The sequence below is a fragment of the Ursus arctos genome, unplaced genomic scaffold (genome assembly GCF_023065955.2).
Source record: "Ursus arctos isolate Adak ecotype North America unplaced genomic scaffold, UrsArc2.0 scaffold_6, whole genome shotgun sequence".
NCBI classification, from domain to species: domain Eukaryota; kingdom Metazoa; phylum Chordata; class Mammalia; order Carnivora; family Ursidae; genus Ursus; species Ursus arctos.
The window spans coordinates 70660548-70679292 of NW_026623078.1; the positions used below are offsets into that span (position 1 = coordinate 70660548).

The 18745-nt window shown below is 42.8% G+C and overlaps 1 protein-coding gene across 7 annotated transcripts in view; it reads left to right on the top strand.

The window, feature by feature from the left end:
• Nucleotides 1-1431: 1431 nt before the first annotated feature.
• The window catches only part of NTAQ1 (N-terminal glutamine amidase 1), a 73889-nt gene continuing 56575 nt past the window's right edge, over nucleotides 1432-18745 (top strand). The window contains exons 1-6 of one of the 7 annotated variants that reach the window (XR_008957851.1): nucleotides 1432-1727; nucleotides 7423-7522; nucleotides 8437-8487; nucleotides 11166-11314; nucleotides 11984-12108; nucleotides 18002-18193. Coding sequence is in view for 4 of the 7 variants with exons in the window: in XM_044382609.3 (XP_044238544.1) it covers nucleotides 1639-1727; nucleotides 7423-7522; nucleotides 8437-8487; nucleotides 11166-11314; nucleotides 11984-12108; nucleotides 16096-16310 (729 nt within the window). In the remaining 3 variants the exon portion in view is untranslated. Of the gene's footprint in view, nucleotides 1728-7422; nucleotides 7523-8436; nucleotides 8488-11165; nucleotides 11315-11983; nucleotides 12109-16095; nucleotides 16356-18001; nucleotides 18691-18745 lie in introns of those variants that run through there. The other 6 variants (XR_008957849.1, XM_044382609.3, XR_008957850.1 and 3 more) reach the window with 6 other exon arrangements.

Genomic DNA, 18745 nt, shown 5'->3' on the forward strand with positions numbered 1-18745 from the left:
GACCCTATGGGCCACAGATAAATGTGCACAGGCCATTGAAGGGTTTGCCAGAGAAGCATGGGCAGGTGGATGCCTGCAGGCCTCACAGAACTCTGCTTTATGGGTTAAGAGGGCTGCAGGAAGGTTATTGCCAAACTAAAGCTGTAAGGTTGCAGAGGAATTGGGTTTGAGCCTGTGGCTGGGGCAGACCCCACTGGATGTTCTCAAGACCATACTCCCAAATCTTGCACTGCCCCAGGAACTGCAGGAAGCTTCTTCCAGCACACTTTACTGAGAAAGCTTAACTTGGTGTCCACTTTGAAGGAGAAATGCTTAAAGGAATTCTGTTATTTATCATATAGCTTATATTGAAGTGTGTGTGCAGAGCCAAGAGGCAATACATTGATAACTGACACATAGACTTAATGCTCGAAGTCTTTAGGATTTTCCTAGAGGCTTTCGAACTTCTGACTGGAGATGGCCTATAAACCAACTAAAAATTTCAGTTTTTATCATGGGAAGTACCCTGATCAGTTACATATGTTCATTACAAATATAAGAATTCAGAAGGCTAATAAGGATAAAGTCAAAGTCCTTCATACCATTCATTCATCAGATAAACAGTTTTAATAATTTGGTTCCTTTCCTTCCAGATTGCTGGCAAATAACTATATGATTAACACAAAATGGATGCCATGCGGACTCTTCTTAAACTTTTAAAAAACTTACTCTATTAAGGAATCCCTATATCTTTCCGAGTCAACACACACAATTCCATTAAAGACACGTTACAACATGGTGAAATCTGGGGCTGCTATCCCTCTCTAAGACCGTTCGATGCAGACGTATTTGGAATTAACTCCCCCCTTTCCCTGGGTTCCCGCGGCCTCTAGGATAAAATTGCTAAAGCTTCATTTTTCACATACAAGATTCTCTCATTTCACTTGCACAAGTCGAGTCTTCCGCGTCCCGTCTAGTTAGTTCCTCCACAGCCAGCAAGCCCCAGTCAGCCCCGGCTTTGAAAAGGGTCTCAGACGCCTCCGGGCGGTTTACCAATTCCACGCCCTCCCCTGACTCCTTCAAGTCACCTGCGGATAACCTCGGTCCTCCCGACGCTAACCCCATCCTCGCTGTTACCGCCGGCCTGAGCATGCCCCGCTCCGCCCCAGCGGACCTGAGCTCCGGCAGCACAGCCCCGCCCTGGCTCCACCCACCTGCCCGGGCCCCTCCTACCCGGAATTACGCAATCCTACTCTCCCAGGATCCGCCCACTGGATGCACACGCGGCCCACCGCTCCCCCTCCCCCCGGGATCCGCCTACTTAGCCCTGGCTCCACCCTCCCGGAAGGTGCTCTGCGCTTCCCGCCCGGGCTCCGCCCACCGGAATCTGCAAAACCCGCGTAGCCCCTGGCTCCATCCACCCGGAACTTGCACCGCCCTCCCGGGCTTCGCGCGCCCGGAACCTGCGTCGCTTGCTCTGCCCAGACTCCGCCTACTCCGTCCCTGGCTCCACCACCCGGGAACTGCAGCAGCTGCCCCGGGCTCCGCCCCGAGGACCCGCGCGGCCCGCCAAGCGCCGGCTCCTCCCCCGAAGCCTGCCCGCGGGACTGGTCCAGTCGCTTCGCGTCAGGCTCGTGCCCGGGCCCAAGACAGCCCGCCATGGAGGGGGATGTCCCCGCCGCTGCAGCCGCCCGCTACCAACCGGCCAGCCCCCCGCGGGACGCCTGTGTCTACAACAGCTGCTACTGGTGAGGGGGCGCGGGTGCAGCCCCCGGCATCTCCCTCGCTCTCGGCGTCGCACCCCGGCCCCGCCTCTTCTCGGCCCCTCCCTGGGGGTAGCTCTGGGCCTCGACTGGCGGGTTTTCCCGCTTGGGGGATGAGGGAGCGGGAAAGGCAGCCCTGGTCTCCTGTGTGGAGCGTAGGCATTTGGAGAGGGGGGAGGGGCGGAATTCTCATGAATGGTAGGGTCGGTGGTGCATTACTAATGCCATCTCAGTGCTTGGGGGCCAGGAAGGGGAGTTGGAGGCGGAGGGTGGAGGGCAGAGAACCGTTGCAAATTACTTTGCTGAAGCCTTTGTGGTTTCATATTGATGTGAAGGTCATTTTGATTTTGGAAGAGAATGGAGGAACGGAGATTTTGCAATAACTTTCCCAAGGTCATCAGCTAATAGCGACCAGGAATCCAATTCAGGCCTTCTTGTACCAGAAACCACGATCTAAACCACCCTGTTGTCATTACCATACGCATTACATTTACATAGCACTTGCTGTATGCCAAACATTGTTTTCATTTGCTTACGTAAACTAATTCATTTGAGCCCTACAATTGCCCTGGGAGGTAGGTATTTCTGTTATCCCCGTTTTTAAAGATGAGAAAACTGAAGCACAGAGGGGTGCAACTAATTTGCCTAAGGTCACATATCTTGTGAATGAAGAAATGGGGATTTACCTGTAGAGTTTGGCTCTGGAGTCCACCCACTATACCCCTGTCCCAGTCACCTGTGTGGCTGAATCACCATTCCTACCTTGGTCTTTTTGACTCCCACACCTGAGTAATGACTTCTTCCCCAACTTCCAGTTGCAAAAGAAACCTCAGGCCCATCTAAAACTGCCTTTTCCTTCTTTAGCTGGTCATTGAACCAGTGTCACCAAGAATTTAACATTTGTTCAGCTCTGACTGCATGCCAGGGCCAGTGCCAAGTGTTTCCATCCATGGCTCTGAGATAGGTTCTATCGTTTACCTCATTTTACTAATGAAAAGATGGAGCCACAGAGAGGCTGCATCCAAGATCACACATCTAGCAAGAGGCAGTGCTGAAATTGGAGCTTCATGATTCTTAACGGCTGCATTTTTTTCTGCCTTACCTCTCACCTAAATCCAATTAGTTTTTGTCCTTACAGCCATTCATTGTTTTATTTATTCATTCGATAAAGATTTATTAGGCACTTGGACTGTGTGATACACAGTTGTAGGCACTTGGGATACAGCATAGAGTAGACAGATTCCCTCTTAAGATCTCTTGGTTCATGTGTTTTGGCTCAGGGAAAGCAGGCAAAACCAGGTAAACCATGTTTGGTGTTAAGTGCTAAGAGAAAATAAAGCAAGGTAAGGGGTGGTGACTCACTATTTCATAATGGATATTTAAGGAAGGCATTGTTGATAAAGTGGTATTTGAGCAGAAATCTGAAGAAAAAAAGAGTGGGAGCTTTGTGATATTGGAGGAAAATCATTCTAGGCAGGGGAACAGTGGTGCAAAGGCTCTGAGAAGGAAGCGTGCAGTCGTATTCCCAGAGCAGGGTGGCTGGCACAGCTAGAGTGGAGTCATCTGGTGGAAGAATGGTAGGGAATGGACATCTCTTCAATAGGTGGTCTCCTTTAAGTTCCTTGGCCATGGGCTGGGCCCTCCTCCTCCAGGCCTCTGTCCAGATCTCCCCTCTCCCTCAGGTCCTGAACCTTAGCTGGCTTCACACTGCTGAAAGCCGTTCTAAATTCAGGTGAGCCCTAGAATCACCTGGGAGCTTGTAAAGCATGCAGATCTTAGGGTCCCACTCCAGACTGGAGTCTGGATGTGTGAACAGTACAGTGGAGGAGTCTTAGGTTCATCCATTGATCCCATTTTCAGGAATACAGTCATAGACAGTAAAGTCTGTCTCCTGAGCATAGCAAGTCCTTTCAGATCTGGTCACCGTGTGTTTCTCCAATCTCATTTCGAACCTGCCTTCTCAGGGCTTCTCAGCCATGGCTTTATTGACATTTTGAGCATGCTAATGTTGTGGAGGGCTGTCCTGTGTATTGTAGCAGCATCCCTGGCCTCTCCTCACTAGATGCCTGTAGCATCCTCACCCACTTTGTGACAACCAAAAACATCACCAGATAGTGCCAAATGTGCCCTGGGGGGCAAAATCACGTCAGGTTGAGAACCAGTGTTCTACCCTGTCTTAAACTATCAGGTAGGTGCACTTTACTACGTTTGCTCCTGCCGGTTCTTACAGCGTGAAATAAATGCCTCCTCTCTGCTTCTTTTAACTTGTGTCAGATGTTAGTTATCTGTTCAGAGCCAGCTGAATGATAATAGTGGTAACCAGTATTTGTGTGGCACTAGGTGGTTTGCAGAGCACGTCTGATTCTATTGTAATTGTTTTGTATTCTTCGAACGTTGGTTGAGCACCTGCTGTATGTCGGGGATCCTTCCCTTCTTTATGCTTCTCTGACCTCAGCCCATCACCAGTAACCCTTGCAGAATCTTGACCTTAATGCTGCTTTGTTAGTCCTTCTGCTACAAAATAATCAACCAGGTTGGAACATTATTATTACAATCCCCTCCCCCCCATTTTTAAAGAGGTGCTAGGACTCACACCAAATCTGGGATTCTTCCTATCCCAACAGTAACTCCCAGCATTTCCAAGTATAGGCCCCCCACCCCTTTTTGTAGGCTCCATGCCCAGTGTGGAGCCCAACATAGGGCTTGAACTCACAACCTTGAGATCAAGACCGGAGCTGAGATCAAGAGTTGGATGCTTAACTAAGTCACCCAGGTACCCCAAAGCCCCCTTTTTTAAAAATCAAATGTTTCTCGAGATCTTCCTACATGATATTAAGTGTACTCTTGAAAAAAATTGATAAAAAAGGACTACGGATTCAGTAATTCTTTTTTTTTTTTTTTTAAGATTTTATTTATTTATTTGACAGAGATACAGCCAGTGAGTGAGGGAACACAGGCAGGGGGAGTGGGAGAGGAAGAAGCAGGCTCCCAGCGGAGGAGCCCGATGTGGGACTCGATCCTGGAACGCCGGGATCACGCCCTGAGCCGAAGGCAGACGCTTGACTGCGCTACCCAGGCGCCCCTACGGATTCAGTAATTCTTATGTTTAATTTTTTTTCTCTTTGTAACATTCACACATATTTGAAAAATAATAGACAAAGTTTGTCCAGCCACATGTATTCAGCTTGCCAACAGTACTTATGGTACACACGGATTCTCAAACTCTTTGTGTTAAGTCTATGCCCATCCTTGGGACTGGGGAAGGGGGGAGCAAACAAGGAGAAACCAGTGACCTATACCTCCTTCATCTTCCTGTGTCCCTCAAAGTTAATGACTCTCTTCTATGCATCTTTTATAACCTTCTATGATGCTTGCTTATTTATGGATCTGTATGTCTCCTCTCACTGTCTGTGAGCTCTAATTTATCATTACATCCTCCAGGCACTTAGCATAGTGCTTGTACATCACAGTCTCTTGAAGATGTCTGTGATCAACTCCAGAATGTCTACAGGCTGGACAGACAAATGTCTTCTGAAAACTTGGTCTTAGAACATCCAGATTTTGGGGCGCCTGGGTGGTTCAGTCGGTTAAGCATCTGCCTTTGGCTCAGGTCATGATAACAGGGTCCTGGGATCGAACACATCCTGCTCCTTCCTCAGCAGGGAGCCTCCTTCTCCCTCTCCCTCTCCCTGCCGCCCCCCCTGCTTGTGCTTGCTCTCTCGCTTTCTGTCAAATAAATAAATAACATCTTTTATTTTATTTATTTTTTTTATAATGATTTTTTATTATATTATGTTAGTCACCATACAGTACATCCCCGGTTTTCGATGTAAGGCTCGATGATTCATTAGTTGTGTATAACACCCAGTGCACCATGCAATATGTGCCCTCCTTACTACCCATCACCGGTCTATCCCATTCCCCCACCCCCCTCCCCTCTGTAGCCCTCAGTTTGTTTCTCATAGTCCATAGTCTCTCATGTTTCATTCCCCCTTCTGATTACCCCCCCTTTCTTTATCCCTTTCTTCCCCTACTGATCATTCTAGTTCTTATGTTCTATAGATGAGAGAAATCATATGATAGTTGTCTTTCTCTGCTTGACTTATTTCACTAAGCATTATCTCCTCCAGTGCCGTCCATGTTGTAGCAAATGTTGAGAACTCATTCTTTCTGATTGCTGAGTAATATTCCATTGTATATATGGACCACAACTTCTTAATCCAGTCATCTGTTGCAGGGCATCTCGGCTCCTTCCACGATTTAGCTATTGTGGACATTGCTGCTATGAACATTGGGGTGCATATGGCCCTTCTCTTCACTACGTCTGTATCTTTGGGGTAAACACCCAGTAGTGCAATGGCTGGATTAAATAACATCTTTTAAAAAAAGAACATGCAGATTTTAAAAAACTTAGCTAATACATATTTTATGTCATAATGAAACAGTACCTTTTTGTTACTCTGTACTACATATCCTATGGAAATAGTCAGTAGCAATCTTCTGTTTTTACCTCTGTCACTACTTTGTCTGTAGGGTTTCTTAGGTATTTTAGAGAAAGACAAAATCATAGGGGAAAAAAAAATAACTCTTGGCTTTGGTACTTTAAGTGTACTCATACGGAATATTTAGACAGGTAGACAAGCTCAGAACTGCATTGGAAGTGTGTCTTACCATAAGATGGTGGTAGTCCTTACTGCCGGGCATGCCTTACTTCATTTTCAGGTAGCGTGGTGTGGCGTTTGGAAATGAGGCTTTGACAGATTGAGTCACAAGTATGAGCAGAGTGCTGATGTAGCTCATTTTGAACGAAGGTGCAGTGTGGCTCATTAGAAAACGATAAGAATCCAAAGGCTGAGCTGGGAATACTGCCAGCAATGAATCTTTTTGCCCATGTGGGAGTGTGCCTGTGGCCACCAGTGTGGCTTGGTTTGATGCACTGGGCATTGCTTTACTTAGGTGGTTCTGACTATTGCTTTAAATATCTAAAGGCCTGTCACAGAGAAAAGGAGCTTCATCTGGGTCAGAAGTATAGGAAGGTGAATTTCAGTTCAGTATGAGAAAGGACTTTCTAAAAGTCAGGTCCTCTTTTGTACCAGAGGGATGTAGAGAATCCCACTCACAGAGTCTCCCTCCAAAAGAATTCCTAGGCATATCCTAGGTCCTTTCCAGCCAGAAGCCCTCCTCCCCAAAACACTCATCCTGCCCCATTCCTAAGGGGAGCAGTGAACCACTGTTAACTAAGATTTATCAAGTGTTTATAATATGGTATGATTATCCCCATTTTACAGATGAGAAAAGCAGATACTCAGGTCAAGTTATTCAAAGCTTCTTACCTCATAAGTGGCTGAGTTGGAATTCCAGCTGTATCTCAAGTCCCTCGATCCAAAGCTTATGGAGTATTGATGTAGCATCTTCTCAGTTATAAAAGGCCTCCGTGGGCAAGCAGGCACTGTTGGGGCAGGTAACATGTGCTCTGTTTGGAGAGAGGTCAGCACACAGTATAAATTGGGTCACACCTTGTTGGGGATCCTTTAGAGGAGGGTCAAACATCAGTCAGTTATTGGGTGGTGTTTCAAGTCTCTTCCAACTTTTTAATGTCCTCATCAGTCTTCTGTTCAAATTTGAAAGACACAGAACACTATTGCTTAATTATATTGATTAAACTATTACTTTATTTCAGTGAAGAAAATATTTGGAAGCTCTGCGAATATATCAAAAACCACGACCAGTATCCTTTAGAAGAATGTTACGCTGTCTTCATATCTAATGAGAGGAAGATGGTAGGTTGGTGAGTGATTGCAGAAAGAGAACAAGAGATTTAGGGTGACAATAGAAACTAAATATAGTATGGGGTCAGCACTGTTATAAAATGTGCTTTATAAAATATAGCAACATTTTAAAGTTTATTTTTGAGCGAGATTTTTTTTTTTTCCTTTCAGGGCACAGTTGAATTAGAAAAGTTTAGTCCCTTATTTGTAGGTCAAGAAAAAGATGATGGTGTACACAGGTTAAATCCCTTCTCTTTAGGTATTAAGTTAGAGCGTTCTAAATTGCTTAGGCTAGAGCCACATAAACTCAGGTTTGAAGTAAAGATGTTTTTGTCTCTGGAGTTTAAATAAAATTATGGTAAATATACATGAAGTATTAAAAAAGCAAGCCCTTAAAAAAAAGTAAGCTGTTAATATTTTGTAAAGCACTTAAAAAAAATTTAAAGATTTATATTTTTAAGTAATCCCTACACCCAGTGTGGGGCTTGAACTCACAACTCTGAGCTCAAGAGTGTCACATGCTACTAAGTGAGCCAGCTTGGCGCCCTGTGAAGCACTTTTGTAAGCAACATCTCATTTGATACTAATGGAAATGCGGTAAAGTAGGCAGGGTTCTGACAGCTATCTCTGTTTTATAGATGAGGAAATAGAGGCTCAGGGAGGTCCCATGAATAAGTGGGAAAGCAAGACTTGAACCTGCCAGGCCTTCTGATTCCCTGTTGAGTTCTCTTTCTACTCTCGAAAGAACATCAGATAATTACTTTTTGCGTTTTCATTATTACGAACATTTGGAGGGATTTAGATTTCTTCTTCATTCACCTTGATTGTTGGTTGCTTAGAAATATTTTTTATTTATGTATTGCTTTAAAGAATTTAGTAGTGGTTTAACTGAAGTTGTTGCTTATGAAATTGATTATATTTTGTAGATACCTATCTGGAAACAACAGGCAAGACCTGGAGATGGACCCGTGATCTGGGTAAGATGGTCAATACAGAGAGCTTCTGGTGCATTAGTACTTGTAATTCCTGAGTGGTCTCTGTGTTTTGGTAAAGCAGAAATGATAGCAGTAGAGTAAGGCTATGATAATTATTGACAATTGACCTCTTGGGAATTAGATGTTATTTTGTCAACGGTAGTACTTACAGACATGTTTTCATTTAATTTTATTATTGTAGGAAAGATTTTATTTTTTAAATTATTATTATTTTTTAGTGATCTCTACGCCCAATGTGGGGCTTGAACTCACTACCCCAGAATCAAGAGTTACATGCTCTACTGACTGACCTAGTCAGGCACCCCATATAGGAAAGATTTTAAATGGCTGATGTGGCAGATATATTTGTGATCTCCTAGACTGTTATCCATTTAACACTGGAAGGAACTTTAGCAACATCTAGTCCAGCTGCACGTTAGAATTATCTGGATATCATGTTAAAAGTATAGGTTTCTCATTTAGTTGATTTAGAGAAGGGTTTAGGAGTTAGTGTTCTTTTTTTTTTTTTTTTTTTAAGATTTTTTATTTATTTATTCGACAGAGATAGAGACAGCCAGCGAGAGAGGGAACACAAGCAGGGGGAGTGGGAGAGGAAGAAGCAGGCTCATAGCGGAGGAGCCTGATGTGGGGCTCGATCCCATAACGCCGGGATCACGCCCTGAGCCGAAGGCTAACGCTTAACCACTGTGCCACCCAGGCGCCCCCAGGAGTTAGTGTTCTTAACAGACTCCTGAGTGACCATGAGTAGCATTTGAAAAACTGGGATCTACTCCAGCCCTTCCATTTTTCAGGTGAAGAAACAAGCCCAGAAGACAGAGTGAGAAGCTCAAAGTTATCTAGCTGATCAGTGGCAGGACTGGGTCTCACTCAGCCTGGGGTCCTTTCCAGTACACATCCCTGTGTCACCTTAACCTGTGCCCCTGAAGAGTTGTTTATGCTAATAACATGAAGTTAAAGTAAAAGAAGAATTCCACTCATAATAATGTAACAAGCATCTTATTTCTGATACTTACTTAAAATAAGATATCATTTGAACACTACACTTATCTCCAGTTTATAGAGGTGGAAGCTCAGGTTGGAAGGGGAGGGGCCGAGGTTTGACCTGAAGGCCTCACCTGAAGCCTTCTGCTCTTTGCCAGCCTCGCACTGTCCGCAGCACTTGACTGTGTCTCACTCACTCTCTGCTCCGTGAGCTCCTCGAAGGTCAGGACTTTCCTTTCTCATCTTTGCATCTTTCTTTCCGTAGCACAGTTTCTCACAAACAATAGAGAGTATGCATTTTAAAACCACTGGAATAGGAGGTGGAAGATGTCAAGAGAGAAACAGATTTTGGATAAGGCAGAGACCGGTTCAGGTAGGAAGTGGGAGACTCCTGGAGGGAGAGTGAGCACGCAAGGGAAGGCTGTAGGGAGAGAGGTGGAAAGCTTGTTGCAGAAGGACGGGAATAACACGGACACCCCCAGTGGAAGGGGGGCCACTCTCTCTCTCTCTTTATCTGGAGGGTAGCATGCATTAAGGGGAGTGCAGGGCCTAAGCATCCATTTCTGATGCTATTTCTGCCTTACGAAGATAGCATTGGAGCCAAAGAAGCTCTTTAGGCTTTGATGGCACAGCATCTCCAGTCTTAATTAATCACCTTCCCCCCCATGGTTGGGTCGATAAAACAACGTTTGAGAAAGTGCTCTGTAAGCTCTGAAGTACTAGAATTATAAGGTGGTGGTACTAATGTGATTGAGCCTTTTATTTCCCAGTCCTGTTCTCTGTGAGAGCGCCTTTCTTCCGAGGGACTCAGCATCTGACTGCCCTCAGCGCCCCTTCATAACTTCCATCCCGTCCCTTCTGGCCATTAGCTGGTGTTAGCCAGTGCCTAGCGTCGGGGACTGAGGATGTGTCATAGCTGGGCTGCACAGGAGAAGCTGTCTTCATCTTTCCTGCCTAATGGCTACTGATGGGTTGGCCAATTTAACAGCAACAGCATTTTAAAGTCCTTTCACGTTCCAGGGTAATCCAAGCAATCCCCTTTGTTAATACTTTGGAGGGTATCCTTGCACACCTTTTCCTGTGTATTCATATGCATGCATGTGTACTTTGGAACGCTCATGTGTGTCTTTGTATACACATAGCTTTTAAAAAATAGTATATGGTACGTATTTTACAATTTACTTTTCCCATCCAACTATGTAACATATCCGTTTTTCCATTTTCTACATAAATTTACCTAATTTTCTTTTTTAGCGGCTGCATTGAGGTTTATTTCTCTCCTGGTGGGCTTTTGGTTGTTTCTGAATTTTCACTATTGTAAACAGTGCTGCAGAGATTTTCTTTGTATCTATCTATCTATCTATCTATCTATCTATCTATCTATCTATCTTTACATGCATATGGTCACTTTTTTCTGTAGGATGGGTTCCTAGAGGTGAAATAGCTAGGTCAAAGGTTATACATTTAATGTATATGAACATTTCCACTACTTATTTAAGTGTTCGCTGTCACTGGACATTTAGTCTTTTTTTAGGGTTTTATGTTTGCTTTATTTTGCTATTTTAGGAAGGGTTGTATTAGTCTTGTATTCATCGTTAATGATTATATATGCATTATTACTGTGACCTTGGAATTCACCATCACGAAGTAACTTGGTTAACTTCAACTTCTTCTTCCAGGATTACCATGTTGTCCTGCTTCATGTTTCAAGTGGAGGACAGAGCTTCATTTATGATCTTGACACTGTCCTGCCATTTCCCTGTCCGTTTGACACTTATGTGGAAGATGCCTTTAAGTCTGACGAGGACATCCATCCACAGTTTAGAAGGTGAGGAGATTCAGGATGGATTTACCTACTTTCGGAAGTTAGACCTCGACAGTTGTACAGAGAATTTGTGTGAGAGTGTGTGTGTGTGTGTGTGTGTGTGAGGTTTTCTAGTTGGTTTTTTTTTTGCATTTGTTTTGCAAAGATCACTTGATTTAGTATCACCATTGAGTTAATATTTGAAAATGATGTGCTATGCAGAAGATTCAAAATGTTTTGAAGTTTTAAAGGATTGTCCAATGTATAAAAGGTTGGCATTCTTTTAAAAATGTGTGTGATGAGATCCCAGACGTTTTCTGAAAGCCATTTTGGAGATTTCTGTCATACGTATGTATTTGGGTGGGTGGGTGGGTGGGGTTAGCCTTAATGACGAGAAAATTGAGAGGTCTGTGATGGCAGCCCCTTGAACATTATGCCTTTTACCCCTGATATACTGTTGAGTAAATGCACCTGGATATATTTCTGTGCCTGTGTAGTTTTGAATTTCAGCTGATCCTTTCTCATAGCTTCTTCAACAGGTGATAAAGCTGCATAGATATTTGTGTATTACTAGTAGTACAGAAATTCCCGGGTACTTTTGTGTATGTCATAGAAAATGAGTCTGTATAAAAATCAAGTGGGAGTTTCACTGTGAAACCTTCCTAATGTAAACGAATGTTGCTTTATCTGCAGGAAATTTAGAGTGATCCGTGCAGATTCGTATTTGAAGAACTTTGCTTCTGACCGATCTCACATGAAAGATTCCAGTGGGAACTGGAGAGAACCTCCTCCATCATATCCCTGCATTGAAACTGGAGGTGAGCCAAAGATGTCTTCTCAGAGAGGTTTCTGGTCACTGTGCAGCTCAGCATTGCCCCTTAACCAGGGACAAAAAATTGTGTGTTATTCTTTGTGTGAAACTTCCTGAGTTGTAAGAAGGTAAGAGGGAACATAGATGTGCATATTTATTAGATTCAGGAGTTGAGGCACGGAGAACAGGACTGGAAAGCAGAAGAGCTTGCGGGGGAGGGGAGGCGTCCAGGAGCAGAACCATGAGACTTGCACACTGCCTTGCATACCGCCAGGGTGTTGGGTGTGCCTACTGCTGGGACACTGGGCTTCAGAAGGTCTGTGTGCTTGCGTCATTTAACGGGGATAAGTAGCACCTTGCCATGGTGGGGTTTCATGTTAGGGCAGAAGTCCCTAGGGCATCCTTGCGGTATGTGAAATGTCATTTCCCTGGCTCTGTGATAAAATCTGCATTAGAAGGAAGTGAGAGCTAGCAGGTTTTATTGTACCATTCATCACATTTATGTGCTTTTAGGCATCAGTCCAATTAATAATTTTCTGAGATTTAAGTAGATAAAGAGTTCTTCCCCTATTACTATTGTTTGGCATTCACACGAGCTTGAAAACGTTATTGATGATTATAAGTAATTTGCAACGTTTGCTGTTTCTTGGTGAAATCATCCCGTCTCGGGCATCCCAGAAAAATAGGATAGTGACATTTGGAGTTCAGCAAGGAAGAATGTAAATATATTTGGTGTATTTGAACACTGAAAGAGGATTCAAACTGATTTTTGAGGCTCTCTGTGAAAAGCTCTCTCTCATGATTTTAAACATTTATATTGGAGTTGCTTTTTGGTCTGCCAACCTGCGTGCTAGCCTCAGCGTTAGAATTGGAACAGCTCCTAGGTTAGGAGGGGGTGCCATAGATCTTCCTTTTAGTTTTGGGCAACCTGCCATATAGGGGTGGTCTGGGACAGCGTGCCTTCAGCCATCCCCCATTTCTGTTTCAGACGTGAGCACCCAGCACAGAGCCTAGCACATACCAAGCACTCAGTAAACACCAGCCTGTCAGCCCTGAGCCTCTTTGAGTCATTCCTTTCGGTTTTGATGCCTGCTGCCCAGTAAATGCTGTTTTGTGCCAGGCTGGGTGCCAGCCGCTTTCCATAGTAGTTTAACAGAATTTTTTACCACAGCTCAGGCAAGCTTTATTTTCCACATTTGATAGACGTGTAAAGTGAGGTGCATGAAGGTTAAGCCCTTTGCCTCGGCTGCACAGTTAGGATGGAGGGGGTGGTGGTGTCTGCTTCTACCTTGTGTGTGGTTAGTTCATCAGGGACCTCCTGAACTTGAGATTGAAACTAAAAGGAATCTGCTCTGAAGTGTGGGGTGAGCATAGGGTTTCCCATGTCATAATTTAACCACACTGTAATGTTCTCTCATGTGGTAAACTCAGTACTTCAAATCCTGTGTTTATGAAAGGAATATATTTGAAGTTAGGATAAGTTAGAGTTACTTTTAGCTCATTAATTTTGTTTTATAAAAAATTAAGAAGGTTAAAAAAAGAAAAAATGCTTCAAGAAAAATACCGAACCGTAATGCCTCTTTCAGGTACTTTAATAGCAGTTCCCTCCATTCCCTGCATTCAGTGGTGGGATTGACTCTTAGGGCTTGAATTTAGTACAGTTGATATGTTGACCATTAGGATTATATGATTAATAATTTCAGTGGCCATATGTCTGCAAGACCACTCTTTTCAGTTCAGCATTTAATGTCTTTTAAAGGAAGGAACTCTTTTTTTTTTTTCCCCCTGGTGAGAAGGAAACTGAAATTTTTGGTCGTATCACCTTGCCCTGAAGTGTCAGTTCCAGCACTAGCCACCGATGGCTCAGTTTTTAAAGACATTTCCCAAGTCTTGGGCTGAATTACAGAGCACACCAAATATCCCCCTCCGTTTCTGAGTCCTTTCCTGCCGCCGGTGTGCATATATTTCACATCTTCTTGCTTCCTAATGTATAGTAACACTGGCTAATTTGAGCTGAGCTGGAGGACCAGTGTTAGGTAAACAGAAATGTTATAGTGCCTCGTGGGGGAGATTAGAAGAGACAGATGTTTATTTGTTATACCTGGATCTTCAAAAAAATTTTATTTTCATTTTGTGTTTAATACATTGATCTTTTTACATAATGAATGGCTGCAGATGGTAATCATTTTTTAATTACATTAAAAAGTCTTAGAAAACAAAACAGAAAAAGGGGGATGTTTTAGAAAACAAAGATTGTATTTCAGAAGTGGAGATTTCCTTTAAAAGCAGTTTGTTAAAAATTTTCGCAGACTTGCTGGCCTCTCCGGAGTCTGGCACCGACCCAGGTCAGCAGGAACTTCCACCCCATCTTTCCTGACAGGTGCCTGTCTTCGCCTTATTTCCAGTTACGTGGTAATCCAGCATTCCCAGCTCTCTGATGACTTCAACCAAAGTTCTGTGTTTGCTGATTATCTAGCTTTTTTGTTAGAAGGGTATTAGCAACTCTGTTTCTAGTTTTCTACATCCTTGGTGCTTACCTTCATCATTGAAAGATAACAGTTGTGGGGTCATGTATACTAGATTTCCATGTTTTTTCTTTCAGGTGTTTAAAGGCGTCTCTCTCTTGCTTTCTGCTTGCATGGGCTCTGATCTCCTATTGTTTCTCCGAGTGTTTTCCCTCTCAGTATTTTTAAATGTTTTTCTCTTTGTCACTAGGTTTTAGCATTTTTTTTTAAAAGATTTTATTTATTTATTTGACAGAGATAGTGACAGCCAGCGAGAGAGGGAACACAAGCAGGGGGAGTGGGAGAGGAAGAAGCAGGCTCATAGCAGAGGAGCCTGATGTGGGGCTCGATCCCAGAACGCCGGGATCACGCCCTGAGCTGAAGGCAGACGCTCAACGACTGAGCCACCCAGGCGCCCCTGGGTTTTAGCATTTTGATTATGATGGACTGTAGTGTAGTTTCCTTTAGGTGTATTCCACTTGAGGTTTGTTAAGATCCTGAGATTGGTGGATTTATAGTCTTCATCAAATTTGAAAACATTTGGCTGTTATTTCCTCGCACATTTTTTTCTGACCACCCATCCTCCCTGAAGTTCTTGTCCTTCAGCTATCTTTGTGTTAGATGGCTTGATATTATTCCCGTAGGTCAGTGATGTTCTCTTCTTTTTTTTTCAGACTTTTTCTGTACGTGCTTCATTTTGAATAATTCTTTTCTTTTGTCTGTAAATCCATTGCTCTTGTCTTCTGCATTCACTAATTTGTTGTTAATCTCATCCAGCACCTTTTTTTTCATTTTACATATTTTATTTTTTTATGTCTAGAAATTCCATTTTGGACTGATTTAATATTTTTCTCTCTCTTCCTCGTGCTCATGTTTTTCTCTACCCTTTTGAACATATGGGGCATGTTTATAATAGCTGTTCCTTGTCTTCTAGTTCCATTATTTCTGTCGTTTTAGTCCATTTCTGTTGATTGATTTTTCCCCTGGTTTTGGGTCATATTTTCCTGTTTCTTTGTGTGATTTCTAAGATTTGGTTGGAGGCTGGACTTTGAATTTATGTTGCCAGTTGCTGGATCTTGAGGTACTTTTAAAAAAACAGTGTTGGCATGCAGTTACATTACTCGGAGTCAGCTGGGTCCTTTCAGGGCTTGTTTTTTAAGCTTTTGTAGTGCAAGTCCAGAGCAGCCTTTCATCTAGTGCTGATTTAGCCCCAGTGCTCTACCAAATGCTCGTGCCTTACATGTTCTCTCTACCCTGGCTGGTCGGGACTGTGGAGGTTCTGGCAGTTGTTAGATCGACTACATTCTGGTGCTTCTTTCCTGGCCCTGTGAGGTCAGTCCCAGCCAAAGACTTGGGTGTGTGTCGTGGTCAGGGTGGGTGGGGAGAAGTGTGTGGGGGGGTCTGCTCTGCACCTCCCTCTCCTGTACTCTGCCCCCTAGGTCCAGTTGCCCAGGTCCTCCCTAACTTCGATGTCTCTTTTCTCACCTCAGGGAGACGGCCACGCTGGGTGTGTTCCCCTCTGTGTGCTGGGGTCTGGAAACTGCCCCTGAGGCCAGTAAGCTGGAGGGATCCTAGGGCTCCCCTTGTATCTGCTTTCTTAGGAATCCCAGATGTGTGCTGCCTGTTGTTCCAATGTCTGGAAATAGTTGCTAAATATATTTGCACGGTTTTTTGGAGGTTTATGGTGGAAGCGCAGTTTTTGTAACAATTTTTTGATGGGCAGAAACAGCAATTGTATGCACTTAAAAATTTTTTTTAGTGTGGAAAATTTAAGTCATATACATAAACTAGACAAAATAGTATGTCAGACTTTCAACAGTTATCAGCCCATGGCCAATCAATTCATTTGTATCCCATCACTTTCCCCCTTCTTGTATTATTTTGAAGCCAGTCCCAGATACTGTGTCATTTCAACTCTAAATATTTCAGTATGGATCTCTAAAATAAAAGGCTTTCTTTTTTTTAAAAACCTACGACCCCTGTGCCAGTATACATCTAAAAAAGTTAATAGTAATTCTTTGAAATCATTATCTATCTAGCCAGTGTTCAGATTCATAGTTATAAAGTCATAAAATCATCATCTTTTTTTTTTTTGATTTGATTTGATTTGATTTGATTTGATTTTTTTTTTAAAGATTTTATTTACTTATTCAACAGAGATAGAGACAGCCAGCGAGAGAGGGAACACAAGCAGGGGGAGGGGGAGAGGAAGAAGCAGGCTCATAGCGGAGGAGCCTGATGTGGGGCTCGATCCCATAACGCCGGGATCACGCCCTGAGCTGAAGGCAGATGCTTAACTGCTGTGCCACCCAGGCGCCCCATATTTTTAAGTAATCTCTACACCTAGCATGGGGCTTCAACTCATGACCCCGAGATCAAGAGCCTATGCTCTGCTGACTGAGCCAGCCAGGTGCCCCCATACCATCTTTTTTTATACAGTTTGTTTATTTGAGTCAGTATCCAAATGAGATCCCTACATTGTGTTTGGTTATGTCTCCTTAGAATCTTTTTTAATATATAGATTTCTTGCCCAACTCCCTTTTTCTTACAATTTATTTATTGAAAAAAATGGGCCTGGGAGAAGCAATCTGGATTTTGCTGATTGTATCTCTTTTGTAGCCTCTGGATTTCTTGTAATTTGGCAATTGAATCCAATAAATTGGTAGTTTGATTATTCATGCATTTTTTTTTGTTTTTTTATTTGTTTCTTAAAAAATTTTATTTAAAATCAATTAGCATAGAGTTTATCATTAGTTTCAGAGGTATAGTTCAGTGATTGATTGGTTGTGTATAATACCCAGTCCTCATTCCATCAAGTGCCCTCCTTCATGCATTTTTTTCATATAAGTTTTTATTTTGAAATAATTTTAGACTTCTGAAAAATTTGCTAGAACACTATAGAGCATTCCCATATACTTTTTACTCAGATTCCACTAATGTTGAATTTTATATAACCATAGTGTAATTATTGAAACCAAGAAAATGATGTACTTGATATAAAAATATTGATCCAGTACTGTTGACTTACAGACCTTACTTAAGTTTTGCAAGTTTTCCCACTAATTTCTTTTCTCTGGTCCAGAATCTACCCCAGGATATTACATTTATTTGTCCTGTCTCCTCAGTCCCCTGCAATCTCTGACAATTTCTTTTTTTTTCCCTTTTCTTTTATAACTTTTACAATTTTGGAGAGTACCAGTGAGTTATTCTGTAGAGTGTCCCTCAGTTTGGGTTTGTGTGATGTTTTGTCATGATTAGATTGAGTGACGCGTTTGAGATAAGAATACCACAAAAGTGATATTGAACCCTTCTCCATTTGAATAATTTTCCTTACTTTTGGTCTTCTGGGTTGTTTTATTGTGTTTTCAATGGACATTTCTTTCATGAATTTTTTAGATTCCAAAATGAACCTGAATGATTTTATCAGTATGGATCCTGAGGTAGGATGGGGAGCCGTGTACTCCCTATCTGAATTTGTACATCGGTTTGGCAGTCAGAACTACTGAACTTGACATCTGGATGTAGAACCATGGAGAAGTTCTAGGACACGAACAGTCCATCCCTTCACTGGGGACAGCAAACACTATGGTACATTTGGCTTGGAATTATATTTTCCTCTTTTAATTCAGTTGAGTTGAAACAGTGGACAAAAAAATTTAAGAAAAACCAATTTTTTTGCATATGTTAGGTTGAAACTTGATGTAGTGTATATTTGGTAAGATATTCCAATGCTCATTTGTTAAAACATATGATAACTTATGCCAGTAATTCCTTTTGTTATAATAGATGTGTAGACTTTGTCTGTTCTGGATGTTTCGTTTCTCTCCAGCTACACTGTAAGCTCCTTGAGGGCAAGGCTGTGGCTCATTGCTCTGTGACTCTTTGTGCCCCTCAAAGGTGCCCATAAAATGTTTGCTGGTGATTGTGCTGCTGCTTGAAGAGGGCTGGTACTGTGAGCTGAATCAGCAATAAGTATTAGTCTTTTTGGACTATTATGTTCTTAAGAAAAGATTGCAGCCCTCTCAGGCTTGAGTGTTGTTCGGCTTATTTATATATGTTTTTAAATAAAGTTGACTTAAAAGTAATTTTGTTTTGAAGATTTTGTGTCACCCTTGATGATCTGAGATACCCAAGTATATC